The sequence below is a fragment of the Cuculus canorus genome, chromosome 1 (genome assembly GCF_017976375.1).
Source record: "Cuculus canorus isolate bCucCan1 chromosome 1, bCucCan1.pri, whole genome shotgun sequence".
NCBI classification, from domain to species: Eukaryota; Metazoa; Chordata; class Aves; order Cuculiformes; family Cuculidae; genus Cuculus; species Cuculus canorus.
Window position 1 is genome coordinate 126967430 of NC_071401.1, and position 18553 is coordinate 126985982.

The 18553-nt window shown below is 38.8% G+C and overlaps 1 protein-coding gene across 5 annotated transcripts in view; it reads right to left on the reverse strand.

The window, feature by feature from the left end:
* The window catches only part of PHF21B (PHD finger protein 21B), a 168050-nt gene that overhangs the window by 30429 nt on the left and 119068 nt on the right, over nucleotides 1–18553 (reverse strand). For all 5 annotated transcript variants that reach the window (XM_054056292.1, XM_054056297.1, XM_054056296.1 and 2 more), the window contains one exon: nucleotides 12399–12491. In XM_054056292.1, coding sequence (XP_053912267.1) covers nucleotides 12399–12491 — 93 coding nt within the window. The remainder of the gene's footprint in view (nucleotides 1–12398; nucleotides 12492–18553) is intronic.

An 18553-nucleotide genomic window follows, 5' to 3' on the forward strand; every position in this document is an offset into this window, starting at 1 on the left:
AGTAATGATTATTTGATTTATCTAGTTGAGATACCAGACAAATACCCTGACCAAGTTGTTTAAGAGAGAAGTCTACAATTGGCTACATATCCATAGTTAGTTAATGGTCTTATTTTCAAAAGTAGTGCACAGAAGATTGGTTTAAACTCATCATGGCCAGGGCATTCTGCAAAACTAAGGCTTCTAACATAAACAACAGACCAGTGTAATAGGAGACATGATACTTAGAGCAACTTTTCATGTCTGCATCAGTCAGGTATAAAATAGATATTTTATCTTTTACAATTTTATGTTTTTATAATAATATCCTCTCTCTCCTATGTTATACAAGTCCCTCACACGTAAGACTTTAACAAATTGTTCATGCTCATATGCTTAGAGGTAGGTTCACAGAAACAGTGTCATATTGAGAAAACTAAGTTTGAGAAGCTTGGCAAAAATACAGTTAAAATGTATTACCATGGCTAAACAATCTAAATATAATTCTTAGCTGTTTGGATAACATCTAAATTTTACCACCTCTCTTTAAAACAAAAAAAAATTTCTTGTAAATTAATATAACATCTGTTATCAACAGAAATACTGTAAACACACAGATAAGCACATAGACAGAGAAAGAGAGAGAGAATATGGAATGGTTCAGATCAAAGATTTAATATAACCATCACTGAGATCTTTAGGGAAAAAAAAGTCTGATAAAAATCATTGCAGGAGTTTCTTTAGCCAAAAACTGTCATGCAGTCTACCAGGTTTCACTGCATCTGTCACTCTTAATTGCACTTTTATATTTAATCAAAAGCCTAATTAAAACTAAATGCCTACACATATTCCAGTTATATAATTATCTTTTCTACACTATTATAAATATATGTAGACTGTCAGATGTAATACCTCAATGAATGTATACACACCGTTAATACACATTCTGCAAGCTGTGGGTGAATGCATATTATTTTGCTATAAAATAAGTTCTTCCTGCACAGACAAATAAACAGACTTAATTTTCCATAGCAACGTATTCTCTGGAAAGTGCTGAATACTGAAATATTTTATGCGATCTACCAAGCTGGCACAAGAACATATGCTGGGTGTTTTCTGCCACCGTGTGATACAAAGGAGGTATAGCGGTCTAGCGGTCTTCAGAGTTTAAGCCTCTGCAAATTCCATGGCAAGTTCAGCTAACGCTGTGAAAGCATATTTATTTGCAATTATAGAATAATAAAAAGGGTTGACAACAGAAAACAGTTTCAGATGCTTCTGAGTTAAAGCTAAAATAGGTCAATGTTAAAATAATATATATTTCTACAGCCCGCAGGTATGAATGCAAAACAGAATGCAAGCACACAACCCTATTGTGCTTTTACACTCATGAACCTTCTCTCTTTGAATATAAACACTAAGCATAAGCACTTAATAGACAACTAAGTTAAAAAACGAACTGCTACTGTAATCCGTGAGAATAAATGGTGTTGGCTGGGAAGAAAAAAATTAAGGAAAGAGACAATGTACCCTCCTGTTCCTCAGAGCAAAACTGTAGTTTAAATATGGGAGGCGAAAGAAGGAGAGTGGCACTAGCAGAAGTTTGGAAGTTGGCAGTCACTGAAGAAGAACCGAAGAAAAACTACGACAGGCTATGGACTGCCTTTCACATGCAAGGTATCAGAAAGACATTTTCTACTGAAAGTAGCACAGTTTGGATGGCATTGGTCCCCATGACAAGAGCTACAGAAATCAAAGGTGCAAAAGTTTAGCAAAGGAGAAGAAAAGAGAAAGAATAACAGACAGCATGTATGTTACCAAGTGAAAACTGCAACTGATGGCGAGCGCTGCAAATAACAGTTCTCCTGTAGCTCAACCCTTCTCTCCCCAAATATCTTTCATTTAACTTCTGACAGCTATCAAAACAGAATGTGATACTACCAGGGCTCTAAATGCAGGAGAAGAGAGAGCTGCTTCTTGAATATAATGATTTCACAAACCCGTGTTGTTCTTCAGTTTTCCCAATACTCACAATAACAGAAACATTTAATTTTAGAAAGTAGTGTTCAGACACCCCTGGTACTTCTCAGATAGCCTGCAGGTGAGCACACCGTTCAAGAAGATATTCCCAGACTTGAGAATTCACTAGGTGGGGGCTGACTGCTTTTCAGACAGGGAAATAACAGGGAGCCCAATGCTGAGAGATGTGCAGAGCGCTCTTTCATTCAGCGACATGTAGTTTCGTATATTTTAAAGAGTTTCTGATCAGAAGGGGATCAGGTCCTGTAACTAATACGACTTTTTGTATATCCCATATTATTAAGTTCCATACAGATGCCCCTAATTGAAGCCCAAAGTCTTCCATTACACCAAAACATCATTTCAGCTCTCAAGAGCATAAATTGTTTAATGCTGCACAGGTAAATGAACTGTTGAGTGACAGAGGTGGTAGAGCCTAATGTGTGTCACCATTGGCAAAGGCATCTGTGATCATGGGCAATCTATTTCCTGAGCTACATCCCATCATATGAGCTGTTCCCATGCTGTAGTAAAGGAAAAGAAGGTAACAAAGAAAAACTCCTACAAAATAAAAGATCCCTCTAGATCCAACCCAAACAAGTATGGGGGGAAAGGAGAAGGGAAGGAAAGCACTCAATTCCTTCCATCTCTGTGGGCAACCCTACGTAGTCCTAAAGGACAAGATTTAATTAGAACAGTTATCTCTGTGCAGATTTGCATCTGCAGGTGCTATGAGAATTGTTAAGGGCAATTCTGCTAAATGTGTTCTCCTTACAGCCTAGCAAAGAAGGGAAGTTAACAAGTGCACTTCAATTACAAAACCAAAAGGGACCACTGTCATCCTCCAGCTCACAGACTGGCCACAGAATTTCTACCAGAAACAGAAGACTGACATTAGAAGAAAAAAATAAATACTTCTTAACGATGAATTCATCATGAGCCCCAGCAAACTGTTATTATTTTTTAATATCCTCATGAGTGGCATTTCAGTGCGAGGTTAAATTTGCCTAACTTCAGCTTGCAGTCCCTGGATCTTGTTATAGCTTTGTCAGCAACACTGCAAAGCCCCCTCCCCCATCTCAATATCAGATATCAGCTGGATCATGCTCAGCATCAATCAGCCCTTCATACTGGCAGGGCCGATCTGTACGAGGGTAAATTTTTCAGTTAAACGCAACACCACATTGCCTTTGAGAGAAAGACCATTATTCACACTTTATTTTCACTTCACCCTTGTACTCAGAGCTTAAAAACAAAAACTCAAAATGGATTTGGCACAATTCATATGTCACAGAGGCAAAGTGCTGGGAGCAGCAGACAGAGCTTTCATTCTTGTAAAGCTTTAGAGGATCACACAGAAAACATTAGCAATGGCTGATAAAATGAGTGCAATATGGGGTAATTATATCCTTCACCAAAATGAACAGATGCACACTGACTTCAGTAAAGCTGCATCTATTTATACCAGCTGAGGACTGACTCTTTCCCTCTTCTTTTTTTAATCAATAACAATTATGCAAAAGAAAAGGTTCTGCGTAACTTCACAGCAATGACACACCCTAAATTCCAGGTTGCCCAACTGCCCTGAATAAAAGTGTTTCCAGCTTAGTCATTTTTCGGTTCCTTTCCTGATAAGCTCCTATTGTCTTCAACCTGGTCCAAGGTCACAGCCAAAATAAACACAGTTTCTTTTCTTTCCACACAAGGAAGATTTAAAAACACATGTGACTATGGATCCACATGCACTTTGGCGGGGATACACAAAGAAGAAGTTACTTTTTGATGTGTATAATGAGGAAACTCCAAGCAAGGTGACCCAGTTCAGTGAATCCTGTATCCACACAAAAGTAAGGCTCTCCTTAGCATTTGCCTGGAATGTTAGTCTGGGGAGCCACAGAAGAATAATATGAAATGCAGGACAAAACCCAAATAAGTTCTCCCAAATGAGGAAGGAACAGAGAAGGACTCTTAAATCTGATTGAAACCGACAGCAAATCTGAATAGATTTCAGTAAGGCCATAATCAGAATCATAGAATGGTTTGGGTTGAAAGGGACCTTAAAGATCATCCAGCCCCAACCTCCCCTGCCAAGGGCAGGGACACCTCTCACTGGATCAGGTTGCTCAAATCCTTATCCAACCTGGTCTTGAACACCTCCAGGGATGGGGCATCCATGACTTCTCTAGACAACCTGTTCTCGTGCCTCACTACCCTCATAGTAAAAAAAATTCTTCCTAATATCTAGTCTAAATCTCCCCTCTTTCCGCTTAAAACAGCTACCCTCATCCTACCACTGCAACCCCCGATAAAGAGCCACTCCCTAGCTTTCCTGCAGTTCCTTGTAGAACTGCAACTAGCACCTCGAAACAAACCCTAGTCTCTCATTTTACATGCCATGCAACCCAAGAATCACTCTGTGGTATTTTCACACATAACCAAATGATATGCATTATATCAGATGTTTTCCACTGGACTGTATACTTACCATACTTTGGAATTTCAATTTATTAGTCATCGATAGCCAACTTTACTGTAAAGGTGACACACAGATAATACAACCCTTGTACAATTTTGAAGAAGTCAAAGCTATTTCAATTAGTTTTTCTTCTCCTTCAGACCTCGAAGTTTTGCTGAGAGCGATGTTTGTGCAGGAATCCGCCAGCTCTGCTTTTAGTAGATGTTGGCATAAGGCAGTCAGGTGGGAGTTCTTTATTAAAAATGTTATCAGTGTTTTGAACACAGAACTATATTTTCACAGGAACTTGACTGACTTTTGCTAATGAAATGTACATTTTCTCCTCAGCTATACTGTCTGTATTTTTAGATTTGGCATTGCTGCTATTGAGCTGATGACTCATTAGGTGGCTGTAGTCCAACTTCAAAGGGGAAAACTACCATTAAACCAGAAAATTAAAACCAATATTATTCCAAAAAATTACAAGTAGGGGTTGAGGTTGACAAAGATTTCTGCTTTTTTTCCTTCTGAACAATGATTCTGTCCTTGAATATGCAGTTATCTATGTGCCTCTGAGGAAATAATTTAATCTTTATTGTTTAGGATTACAATAGAAATATAAAAGCTAGACTGTGATTATACACACCAGTCAATAACTTACTTCCATTTCTACTCTTTTCAGCATTACACGTCAGCTTGCTTCTCTCACAGATACTCATCTATGATTAACTTACTTCAATTTAAATACAAAGTGTCCATGAAACCTTTAGGCACAAATAAGCGAACATCTGTCTGCTTTCCTATCTGTATCTTTTCATAGGTGAGCTCTGGACTAATGCACACAGCTGGGCATTCACTGGACTCAAACTCTGATGTCACTTTAAAGACAACGGATGTCACTGTTTTGTACTATCCATCACCTTAATAGTGTTTTCTTTCTTTTAGACAACAATAATGGCACATTGTAATGATTTGACCAGCCTCAACCCATTTACTAGCAAAATCAAAAAAACTGAAAAACAAAATAATAACAAAAATAATGACAAAAATTGTTCCTGACAGCCTGAGCAAGATGGAAGCACACAGAAAACAAAGATAACAGGGGATGAAAATGAAGGTTTTAGGGACAGGAAGCAGTGCAGGGAATTCCTCCAAGACTCTGCTGAGATACTACAGACAGAGAAAGCCTTCTTATCTACCTGACATTCAGCGAGAGGCCTACCACAAGCTTGTACTAATGGCACAGAGGCTCAGAGACACAGCCCAGCCCAGATCCAAGCCAGATGTGGATTTGAAGCCACATCATTTGTATGAATGCCAATGGCATCATTGGAGAGAGGGGTCTTTTCTTCTCATCTTCCTGATACTCTGCAAATCAGCATTTGATGGGCAGAAACATCACAGTTTTCACCTAGGAAAAGGGTACCAAGTCAAGTGTTAAAATGGCTTGAATCCTTCCTGGGGATTGTGTGGATACCTTAGGCTCCTACATGCAGACTAGCATGGAGATCAGACTTCTGTGGAGGTCCTTTTGAAATGTGCATGACACTGACTGGATCTGAAGGTCTTAAGCATCATCTCTCTCATCAAGAACAGACAACTGGCATTGAAACTCAGAAGTAAAAGTGGGAGGTATTTCAGCAAACTTGCATCTGGGTGTAGTCGTCTTCGATACACCATGCTCATTCATCCTTGTCCATACTGCAGAAGACCAAACTTCTCATCACTGACAACCACTGGTGTAAGACCATCCACAAGGAACAGTTCTCATCACACCAACTTAGTCGTACTTTCATACGTTTTGGCTTTAATACAGCAGCGTAAAATACTTAATATTGAGCACTCTAGATGGTCCAAAAAGCCCACACTTCTCTCAGCTCCACAGGCTACCTATCAAAACTATCCACTAGTGTGTAACTGAAATTGTCACAGACTTTTCAATAAATTTCTGTGTTTTCATTCCTACGTTCAAAGCTCTCCCTGTAAAGACTTTAGTAAGAAAGGCCAAGGTGGCCCTGTGTCTCTGATGCAGGGACTCTTTACAGCAAGGCTGATGCTCATACGGGCAGGCATCTCAATCACCTTTTCTATGAATTAAAGACATAAACCACACCACTTTCTACAATAAACATCTTCTATGTTACACTCCTCTGACAGAAATACATAGTGGCATGCAATTAATAGTAGCATGTCTATTGAAAATAAACAAATTGATAAAAAGGAACCCTAGCCAGAACTCTCAGCTGCATACACTTCTTCCCAAAGGGAAAGGATGACAGAAGAAATAGCTTACAACAGATGTTAATCTTTGTGCTTAACACATTACTGGAAGGTACTTCAAATTCAGTGACAAGCACAATATAAAAGCTTACAGAGAATAAGACAGATTAACAACTAAATTTATTAAGGGCTGCATTTTCAGTCAGGCCTCTGCAAACCTTTCTTCTGAAAAAGCAATTTTGTTTCTGTTTTCCGCACACATACAGTCAATGAATATTAAATACTGTTGCAAACCCCTTAGCTTGGTTATATACCATGCTGATTAAGTTACCTTGAATTAGATTATGTCTCTTCTCCTCCACTAGTATTCCAACACATCCCCCTGGAAGTGCTGAGGGTTATAGACCAGAAAGGTGCATGACATCCCTTAGGGGATTATAGTCCTTTTCTCCTTTGATATCATAATAATGACTTTAGCAAATACCATTATTCCTTACTCAAACAAAAAAAGTGCTCTTGTCTCTCCGTTGCATAATTCTGTGTAACTTTTTATACAAACATGTCTATCTGCTAGCTTCTTTTCTAGTTTCACTAATGGTTGACTTGCATTTAGTAATATTTTTCCACTTTCTAATGGCTATGCACAATCTTAATACATTACATTTAAAAACAATGAATTTTTGCATTTTAGATGTGTGATGCAAACAGAGAGAGGCTTTGCCACAGACCTGTGTCTTAACACATTTCTTCCACAGTACACAGTAGCATCACACAACTTGGGTTCTGTCTATAGGAGTTGTTTCCTTTCAGGAAATCTTTCAGAAGTCCTATCACCGGGGAAGCCATGACTAGTGGTTGATTTTGGTACAAATGTGAAGAGAAGCAGCAGCTATCAGTGCAACTGCGCTCATAAGAACTAGGACAAGAAATTTTTAAAATGAAAACATGCATTTAAATTTTGGGAACATCTAGAGACCACAATCTCTGGCTGGGCTCACATAGTACCCAGTGATAACCAACACATGGTAACAAAATTAAGCCCCTGTCCCAAAGCAGCCTGCAGCCCAGTGACCTAATTCAGACCTTACTGAATTATGCATATTAAAATCACTCCAGAAGATAAAAAATAAGCAGCACTTGAGAGCAGATCTGGCTAGAGTCAATTGGAAAATGCACAAGTTTAGTCTAAAGTGGTTGTGCAACCTGTTTCTTTTCACTACTAACCTGTGTGACAGCTCCACCGCAAGCATCTGCTGCATGACTCTCTGCTCTACTCTAATCAGAAGCATCATGAGCAAAGCCATCTCAAGTCCTACCTTCAACCAGGACTGGAAAAATAGGTCAGGGAAATAGCATTTATAGTCTGACTGAACTCCTATTCAAATAATTACAGTCTCTCTGTTAATTTAAACAAGAATTGGATTGGGCCTAAATTACTGACAACAAAATGAGAGTTTTGTTTTAATATCTTCACCATTTCATATAAAATCTTCCATTTGAAGACAGAAAATAAGATTTCCCATGTGCCTTCCAGTGGCTACGGTGAACTTGAGTTTTCATGTAAACCAGTTCAAAATAGACAGACTGCCTGCACTGCAGCTGGTAATTGGAGCCCCAACCTGATGTAAGGCTACTCCCTCCTTACAGCTGATGAGGGCCATGAAACAGAAGAACAGCTCAAGAGTAAGAAAGAGCATCACCCATGTGTTTGAATAGAGGACTTCCAGGATTTGCTTCTCAGAGAGCAGTGGAGAGTCTGCAGTTTCAAAATATCTCACCCAGCTGGAAACCTCCAAGGCCAAAGTAAGAAGAGAGAGACTAACAGGAATTAACTTACCAAACAACACAGCTCATATAAGAAATTGTATTTATTTGATGAAAGCAAAAATAACTTCATATTCTGAAAAAAAATAAAGAAAGAAAAGAAAAAAGGTCTGCCAGAGAGGCTTGTTCTGGCAAATAATGAATACCTAAATAAATATTGTTTGTATTGTGCAATGAAATTGTAATTAATGTTTGTTTGCTCACCATTTAATAGCAGTTCTGCACTAAGTGATGGGATTTTGCTGCCATTTGTGAATGTGCAGATTTTGAAACTTCACTCCCCATATGGAAGAGTTCCCAGGGGGTCATATCATAAACCCATTCAAATGAACAAAATAAATGATAAGTATCTGTACAAATGTGGAAAATGAGAGAGCTGTATGTATTATTTTGTGTAACTAGTGTTAATTGCCTCAGTTTACTTATGTGGTATTTTCCTGCTTGACTGCATAGAGGTAAATCAAAAGAGCCTGTCTAGATGAGGAGAAGCAAAAGCATCAAAAATACAAAACTCCTTCAGATGTGGTGGTGGAGCCTTAAATGGAGGAGTCTTCTGCTTCTTTCCAGCCAGACTGACGTTTACTCTGCTCATACCTACATCTAAACCAAAAGAGTCTGAAATCTTGAAGAGATGATGAGACTAACCAAAAGGAGAAATGTCACATAGCAGTTGGTGTGCTGTCAAGAAGGCAGACACTGACCTGGACTAATCCCACTTATGTAAGTGCACCTGAAAAAGAAGTGCAATCTGTCTGGCTAAGAGTGAAGCCACTTCCAGAGCGCGACTTAGAGCAAGCAGGAGTTGGACTTGATGATCCCTTCCTGCTCAGGTCATTCAGTGAAGTAGTCTCCTAACATGGTAGGGATCACAAAAAGGATTCATCTAGGCCTTTCTCTCCTCCATGGACAAAAAGACAGGCAGCAGCATATACAGATCTGATGAATTTGGTGATTGCCACTGCACCTGCCACTGCACTGGCACAAACTACACCTAAACTTAGCCACTCCAGTAAATGGGCAAGCATGCAAGTGGGCTTACTGAAGCCTTTGCTACTGTGGTTTCATTGCTATTAGGGCTCTACATAATTCACTGTCAAAGCAAGACTTCACGGAGAAGAGGTCAGGGAAGGTACAATACCTTGCAGAACAAGATTCAGCTATAGCTTACGTTCATGAGCACAAACATTACACTGCTTTAATTCTTTGTGTGAAATACTATGGACTTCTTTGAAGAGGAGTAATGAATATTGTTTTGTTTTGAAAAAGCCATGCCTTCAATTTGCTGCTATGTGGGCATCCAGAGTAAAGGTTTCAGTAGATGCCAAACTCGTTGGACCCTGCTTGTTAGTATGGCTGGGAGATGGTGGGAAAACTGCCTCTCAGAGTTAGTCCTAGAACAGTAGATTATGCCACTAGCTCAAAGCAAGGTACAGGAGCCATGCATGTCACCCAGGGGAGACAAAAGGAGGTTAGTAGGCAGCCTGCTTTGTAACCAAGGCTGATACATAATAACTGAGAGGACATGGACTGTAACAGGATTTAATTCTGCACATTTTTCAGCTTCTTCTGGAAGATAGTCCATGTCCCTTAATTTCCAAAATAATTTTTAGTTTGGTACTTGTTTTCTCAGAGCTATGAGAGAGACGAGGGAAGAGGTGTTCTTTATCATAATAACTTCATAGTATTACATGGCCTTGCTTCCTGGCATTTTTTAATTTCCATCTGAAGTTTCCAGTTCTCCTGGACCACAGATTCCTATTGACCCTCAAAATTTGCCAGAGATGACTATGCACTCACCAAGAGTGTATCTGGGGAAATGACAACTGTATATCACTCTGATTTATGGCTATATTAAATATAATTTGAAGACTATTTAGTTAGAAGCCAAACATTCCACTTGTAGATGAAAATTTGATCTCTCTTAAGATATCAAGCAGAAAATTTCAATGGGTGGAGCGAGTTATCCCCTAGGAAACAATGTGGAAATTTTAAACTTCTCTGTAAGCTTTGAGCTAGGGAGGAACATATAGACCATGATGAATTGCAAAGGAGGTCACGGCCTCTAAATGAAGCAGGTTGTTGCTGAAGAAGGAGGTATTGGCCTGTGAAAAAGCCAGGAAAAAAGAATACAAGACATACCTCCGATAATGTGGTCTTACATATAGCTGCCTCATTTTTAGTTTTGACAGCAATGAGATTTATACATGGTTATTTTCCATGCTATCTATATGAAACAGAAAATTTACTGAACTATGGCTTATGGCTGCTGAGGACAGGTTGATTTTTCAGTAGTGTTATGTATGATTGCACAAATGGGTCTGAAATCAAAGGGTATGCTAGGAAAGGAGTGAAACAAAGTGAAATACAAACAAAAATATGTCCATGAGCTAAACAGCCAGACAGAAAGGATATGTGTTCTTTACAAAAAGTTGAGGAAATCAGCTTCTGCCACTTTTTCCAATCCTTCAGAATTGAATCTAACACTGAACGAAAACTTTTCTGCTTAACAAAAGCATAGAACATTGATGCCTCTCTAAGTGCAGCACTTGCAATGCCATCATCACTGCTGTAACATAACCTTAATGATCATTTAAGCCCCTGTTACAGGTCTTTCAGCTGCTCTTGAATCTCATTTATTTTCAGGAACAACCTGCTCATCTCTGACACCCCAAAATGGCAGAAATCAATGTGTTATTGCGCTGTAAGAACAACAGAAAAGCAAAGTCTTGAACTTGATAAGAAAACTATAACCTTTCTTTATGTTCTCAACTTCGCCTTCTACAAAATGTAATTTAAAGAGAGAATTTAAGAACTTTATCTTGGAAATACTTCTTCCTTCAGGAAGATTTAGCTCGTAGATCTTCTACTAGATTCTGCCACTAAGAAAACATTAGAAAAAAAATTAAGGAATAATAGGAAGACCCAACAGTGACTTCAATGCTAGAAAAGTGTTCATATATAAGAAATACACCTCTAAAGGCCACACAGGGAGAAACATATTTATATTTAATAATCATGAATCTAAAAAACAAACCACAGAAAACATTAGAAAAAAAATTAAGGAATAATAGGAAGACCCAACAGTGACTTCAATGCTAGAAAAGTGTTCATATATAAGAAATACACCTCTAAAGGCCACACAGGGAGAAACATATTTATATTTAATAATCATGAATCTAAAAAACAAACCACAGAACTGCAGCAAAACACACGTTGAAAGTGACATACAAAATTCTTGAGAAAGAGGGCTGAAAAGGGGAATAAAGTGTATGGGTAAGGAAACAGTGATGGATATTCAGAAAAAAACAAACAAACAAACAAACCCACAGTTTGAGAAGATTTTAAAAACCTGTGACTGTAAGTCTTATTTCACTCCTACCCAGCCAGTCTTGCCTCAGCCTGGCACCCATGTTAGTTGGGCCAAAACTTTATACTGGGGTAGATAGGGATAAGGCAATTAAGTTGTAAAGGAATGTATGAGGCTAAATCTTTACCAGAAAAGTTAATACTTCCATCACTTCTTTTAATTACAGAATTACAGATTTTTCCCTTCTGTGATTTGTGATTTATTTTATAAAGCATAAATTTACATTTCAACATAGGCACTTTGTTCTTCCACAATGAATCTACAAGATTTTTATAGCTTTTCTTTGTACTAACAGTATGCTCCCAGAAGAAAATTGATTTATCTTTTTTTCAGAAATTGGAGAAAATCAAAACTTTGCTGTTCAGCTCAACAAAGATGAGTCTTTGTTCAGCAAAATGAGTGCTACCTAGGCCTCGGCACCAGACAGGGATAGAATAGAATAAATACCTCAATGACCCACTCACCGTCCCCTGCCCCCTCTCCCCCTCCCCTCATCCCTACTCCCGCCCCGGCCTTTGGAAGTGCATTTTTTACCTGAGGTAGCACTGCTGGTCCTTGTCCTGCCAACCTCTGCAAGGAGCTGACCTGAGGAACCTTAATGGGCACTGCAGTGATAGTTCCCAAAGTCTGTTGGAAGAAAAACAGTTGAACACAGCTTAAAACACTTGCACAGCTTCCTCAGATTGAATCTGCCCGACCCAGCGGTTCCCTTTTCAGCTCTTTCTTTGTCTCTTCCTGACTGAGGAAGGAAGGGTATAATCAGTCCATTTGAAGCTCTCTCTCTTTTGCCTTAAGAGTCAGTGACTTCCTTCTCTTTAACCTTCTCTACAAAACACCGTTAACTAAAGCATATTTTGTCCTTAGAGCATTTAGTAATTCTGAGTGCAATGGATACATCTCATTGTTGTGAAGATTTTGCACACAAAGAAAAAACAAGTGTGCTGCCATGGCTGAAGGCTGTCTAGGCACTAGCTTGTTTTCAAAAGAGATCTGAAGAAAGGAGAAATGCAGCACACTGAAACTTCAAAATGTGCATTGGAAAGATGATGCATTTCAGCCTAGCCAGGGTCACAAGAGAAGTTCATTGGGTCTTAGTAAATAGTAAATACTGCATTATTAAAACTGAAAGATACCTATAAATCTACCAAAGTACACTGTAACACAACATTCAGCTAAGATGACATCCATTTGGGTCAACACAGCTGCTATTACTATCTACATTTATCTTCTGTACTCATCCTTCTCTTAGTTGTAAAACAAATTATTCAAAGTTTAAGATAGGCTAGGCTAGGTTAGAAAAGCATAGCATAGCACAGCACAGCACAGCATAGAATAGAATAGAATAGAATAGAATAGAATAGAATAGAATAGAATAGAATAGAATAGAATAGAATAGAATAGAATAGAATAGAATATTTGCATCAGAAAGGATCTACAATGATCATCTGGTCCAACTGCCTGACCAATTAAGGGCTAACCAAAAGTTAAAGAATGTTCTTAATGGGATTGTCCAAATCTCTCTCAAACACTGACAGGTTTGGGTTCTACCACCTCTATAGAGCCTGTTTCAGTGTTTGACCACCCTCTAAGAAGAAAAATATTACCTGTTGTCCAGTCTAAACCTCCCCTGGTGCAGCTTTGAACCATTCCCACTTGTCCTCTCAATGGATGCCAGGGAGAAGAGACCACTGCTCTCCACTTTCTCTACCCAGGAAGCTGTAGCGAGCCATAAAGTCAATCCCTCAGCCTCCTTTTCTCCAGACTAGACAAGCCCAAGGTTCTTTGCAGCTCCTCATAGGACACTCCTCCCAGCTCTTTCACCAGCTTTGTTGCCCTGCTATGGACCTTAACCTTCTTCAGTTGTGGGGCTCAGAACTGCACACAGTACTCAAGGTGAGAACACATCAATGTTGAATACAGTGGAAAAATCACCTCCTTTGACAGCTGGTTATGCTATGTTTGATGTAATCCAGGATGCAGTTTGCCCTCTTGGCTGCCAGGACACACTGCTGACTCATACTGAACCTTCTGTCAACCAACACTCACAGATCCCTTTCTGCAGGGCTGCTCTCCAGCCACGCCTCTCACAGTCTATGCTTGTGCCCAGCATTACTTAATTCCTAGGTGAAGAATCCAGTATTTCAACTTGTTAAAACCATAGTCCAATGGTACAACCTATCTAGATCCCTCCGCAAGACCTCTCGTCTCTCAAGAGAGTAAAGAGCACCTCCTAGTTTGGCATCATCAGAAAACTTGCTAATGATGCATTTAACTCCTGTATCCAAATTGTTGATAAATACATTGAACAGGACTGGCCCTAGAATTGAACCTTGAGGAACACTGCTGCTGACTGATCACCAGACAGTTAAATCCCTGTTCATTACAACCCTTTGAGCTCTACCCTTCAGCCAGTTCTTCACCCAGCACACTGTCAACCCGCTCACCTCACAACTGGACAACTTGTCTACAAGGATGTTGTGAGGGATGGTATCAAAAGCCTTACTGAAATCCAGAAAACTACATCCATTGCTTTCCTTTCATCCACTAGGTGGATGACTTTATCATAGAAGGATATCAAATTAGGTAAAGAGGACTTCCCTTTTGTGAACCCATGTTGACTGTGCCTGATGACTGCATAATTCTTTAAATGCCTTTCAATGGTACCCAGTACAAGATATTTGAAGTAGCTCCTTCTGTGAGCAAATATATTGCTGCATTCTACATAAAGCTTACTCTGTAGATTGAGTGGTGATACTAGTTAACCCAGTATTATCTTAAACCCTTATAAATACTGTTGGATACGAAGAGTAAGTAAATTATGTTCCTGTAATACAGAGTCAAGTACACACAAGTTTCGCCCCCATATTGCTGCATCTTGTTTAGCTCCAGCCCTTTGCTGACTTTTCTCTCTGTAGTGATACAGATATCTATAGATGTACGTTTATGTGTTCTGTTATAGATGGTCTGAATGACATTTCTTTTTTCAAGCCTCACCCACAGAGGCTTCTAAAATACTGATTCTAAGGTTTTCTAAATAACTTGTACCCTATTTTCTCCATGAAAAAGGACAGATAGCTTATACATTTAAGATTGGGCCACAGGTCTAAAGAAAAGAGCTACCTTTTCCACTTCAACCTCTTTTGTTCCGGCACAGTTCATATTTTGGTTAACTGGCTAATATTTTTGAGGCAAGGTTGTATAACTTCTATCTAATGTTTCTTAATTGTCATTGGGACTACACGGCAATATAAGCAAGCAGATGATTGTCATTATAACAGCAAGAGACACTTAGTCACTGATCACAAAAACTTATCAGGCTGCTAGAAATAGGAAAGGAAAATAGATTCATCTAAATTTCTCTAAATTTCACTCCCTTCAAAACAAAAGTATCGGATCACAGCCAGTAAGATAAAGTATGCTAATATTACCCCTACATGGTAAAGAAATTTGTCAATAGAAAGGATACTATAATGTAATCAGCTGAAGGAAAGTGAAACTTTCAGGTCAATGCCGATATAGTCCCCTCAGACCTCAACAACAGAGTGGTAAAACAGTCTGTTTCATTCTCACTGGAGTGTTTTATAAGAATACCATGTATTTTCATGCAGAATATTTTTAATAAACTTGTCCTACAGCTTTTATATTTTTAACTCTGCTACTCCTCTTGGAGACATTTGGGCGTGTGATGTTATATATTCAGCAAAGATTAAAATTTGCATAAGATTTGCCTGAGTTAAACAACAAAGAGAGCTGTACAGTTACAAACATGCAAGACAATTTTTCCTGAGTACTCGTAGATAATCAGTACCCTGGATTATCCATGAAAAAATGTACTCCATTAAAATTCTGTCTTGAGACAAGGGGTGGGGGCAGCGCGTGCAGAGAAAAAGCAGCATTTCCATCCAGGGCTGCCAGAACAAGTAAGTTATACCTTCCTGCAGAAGTAAAGGTATTGGCAGCAGTGAGGAACAGAAGAGTATTTCCACTGCAGTTATCCCTTCAGGGTGACACATAGACTAAAAACAATGGGAAAGATACTATAAAGAATGAATGAATTACTTCTTTGCCCTGTCTACCATATCACAGTCTTACACATTGGGAAGGACAACAGGATGAATTCCTGCAGTCTAGAGAGAAGGAGAACTTGAGCTGCCACCTGCTGCTATTGCCACAGACTTAACACAACTTCCTGATTTACACTACCATGAAATAAAATTAATTCTGCACAGTTATTTTGCTTTTCAAGGTGAACACCAGAATGAACTTTCCAACTCAAACTAGAGGAAATGAAAGTTTATCACAAGTATGATCTACATTTTCCCTCCAGGCCAACACTGTTTATAAATAGAACGAGATTTTTTTTCACGATGTCATGAAGCCTGAGTTTTCCCTGGGAACACCAGGAGCACCACAACTTCTCCTGGGTTGCACATATACCCTTTAAAGGAAGTTAAAACATGACATTTTTCCTTCTGGAAGGCCATGCTTGAAGTGTGACTACACCTCTCAGCATTTTTATTTATGCTTCCTCTGACCTTGAAAATACACACTCTGATACTTCTGTTTCTACACATACAAGTGGATTTGCAAGGATTTTCAAACTGGCCAGCAGAATACCATGTATTAAAATCTGAAGTGCTGACAGTGAATGAAATTGGGAATTGACTGTAAAGATAAGAATCAAATTACTCAGAAGTTAGATAAGATACAGTTATCAACTGGTAGGATGCACAAAAACTCCATGTCTGAGTAACAAATGTCTTTTCTTGTACTACTTCAAATATCAATCACAAGGAAAAAAAAACAACAAACCAACCCCATCTAGAACAGAATGCCTCTGTCCCGTGAGGAAGGAGCTCATCTCAGCTTCTGGGCACATTGTTGGGCAAATTCCCTTTTACATTTCAAAACACAGAATCACTGAGTCAAAAGGAATGAGAACAAGAGAAGAAACAAGTAATGCCACAAAAAGACTCTGCACTGTTCTTTTAGCTTCACTTGTAGATAAACTCAGGATCTATTGTCTGTAGGTATCAGAGAAATGAACTATCACTAGTTCTGTCACTTGCACTCTCAAAAAATTCGTCATATTTATTTTCCTGAAGTAGGAGTTCTGTAGAGTTCTCAAGAGAACAAAAACAAATTATTGCATTCTCAGGTTATGAAATTTTCAGTGACAAAGAGGCAGTCTCCTGTTTACAAACGTTTTTATAGTAAGGATCTGTTACTTAATATTCAAGGAAACAATCGCAGTACAAAAATCATATAGCCAAGGGAAAATGCAAAACTTTAATCTCACATTAATAATAGTACTATAATATGTTCAGGCACAGAGATATCTAAGACTCTATTTTACTTTTCGCTATTTACATTATTCTGTTATTGTTTCCCAGCTTGGGCAGTAAATAGTTCAACAGTATCGGCACAATTTAAAGACAGACACCTCTGTACTTGTCCTGTTACACATTTTATGTTATCTCAAGGTACTTCACCTAGGTCAGTATTACTGTCTCCATTGTAGAGATGAAAAAAATCAAGATTTAGAAGTCAAATAATATTGTCAGGGCTAGACAGTTGTGCAGGTGGAAATGTAAGCCAGACTTCTTGCTTCCAGTGTCTCATCCATGTGACTGATTAACCTCATCTCATCTGTTGATGTAGAGTCACATCTGAGTAACCTAATTTTTAGGTCAGATTTTAATGATCAAACCAGGAGGTCTCCATGACGATGGGTGAAAATGATGGAGTATAAAATAGAGAGAATTGCAGTTGCGGTCTCTGCAATGGAAGATGTGCAGGTGCTAGAATGGATGGCTGGCCAGGTTGCCTCTGAGTACATTTTCCAGTGCATTTCAAAGCACTGCTCTGTTATAGTTTAAGGGGCAAATAAATGAGCAGATAAATGCACTTTCCTGACAAATAAAAAAGTAAATGTCCTTATTGGATGTTCTTGGCCAGGCAATGAGAACTAGACAAACTCCCTACAGCTCAAGCTGTAACAGGACAAATACTGCTCACACTCACCTTAATACTTTGGTTCTAGCTGGGTCCTCAGCTGTAGCGCATGGACTGCAAGAGGTGAGTAATCAAGATACCTCCTCCCCAAAAGGGAAATAAACTTTATTTCCTCCTGCTAACAATGCTACCTATTTTCACTCACAAACTGTTCAGGCTTGCCATGGTGAGGTTGGTGAATCAAAGACTCACTAATTCCACACTATCATTTTCATCCTTGTGGGCCTTTTTTTTTATATCCTTCCTCTTTTTCCAATTTGTCCAAAGAGCAAGCTGGTGCAAATTCTTATAAACCTTTAATTAACAAGCTGAAAAGAATTTTTTCTGGCAATGCCTGACCTTTAAGCACTTTGTATGAATTTATCGATACCAGCAGAAACAATAATTTAAAAGGTTATTTTACGAGTGCTGAATAGTTTATGGCAGCACTTTTGTAAAGATAAATGAGTTTCTTATTTCTACATTTACAGCTCTAAGCATTTTAATAAAAAAGGTCCATAAAAGTCAAAGATAACTCCAAATCTCTCCTCTATCTAAGTCTACTTGGGCTTTTCTGGTGACCCTGTGAAACACCTACAATGTGGAGAGAGCACCAAAATGTCCACTGATGGGGTAAAGTGGAAAGCCAAGTTTCAGTTTGCCTCAGAACTGTTCTGACTTGATTGTATGCAATT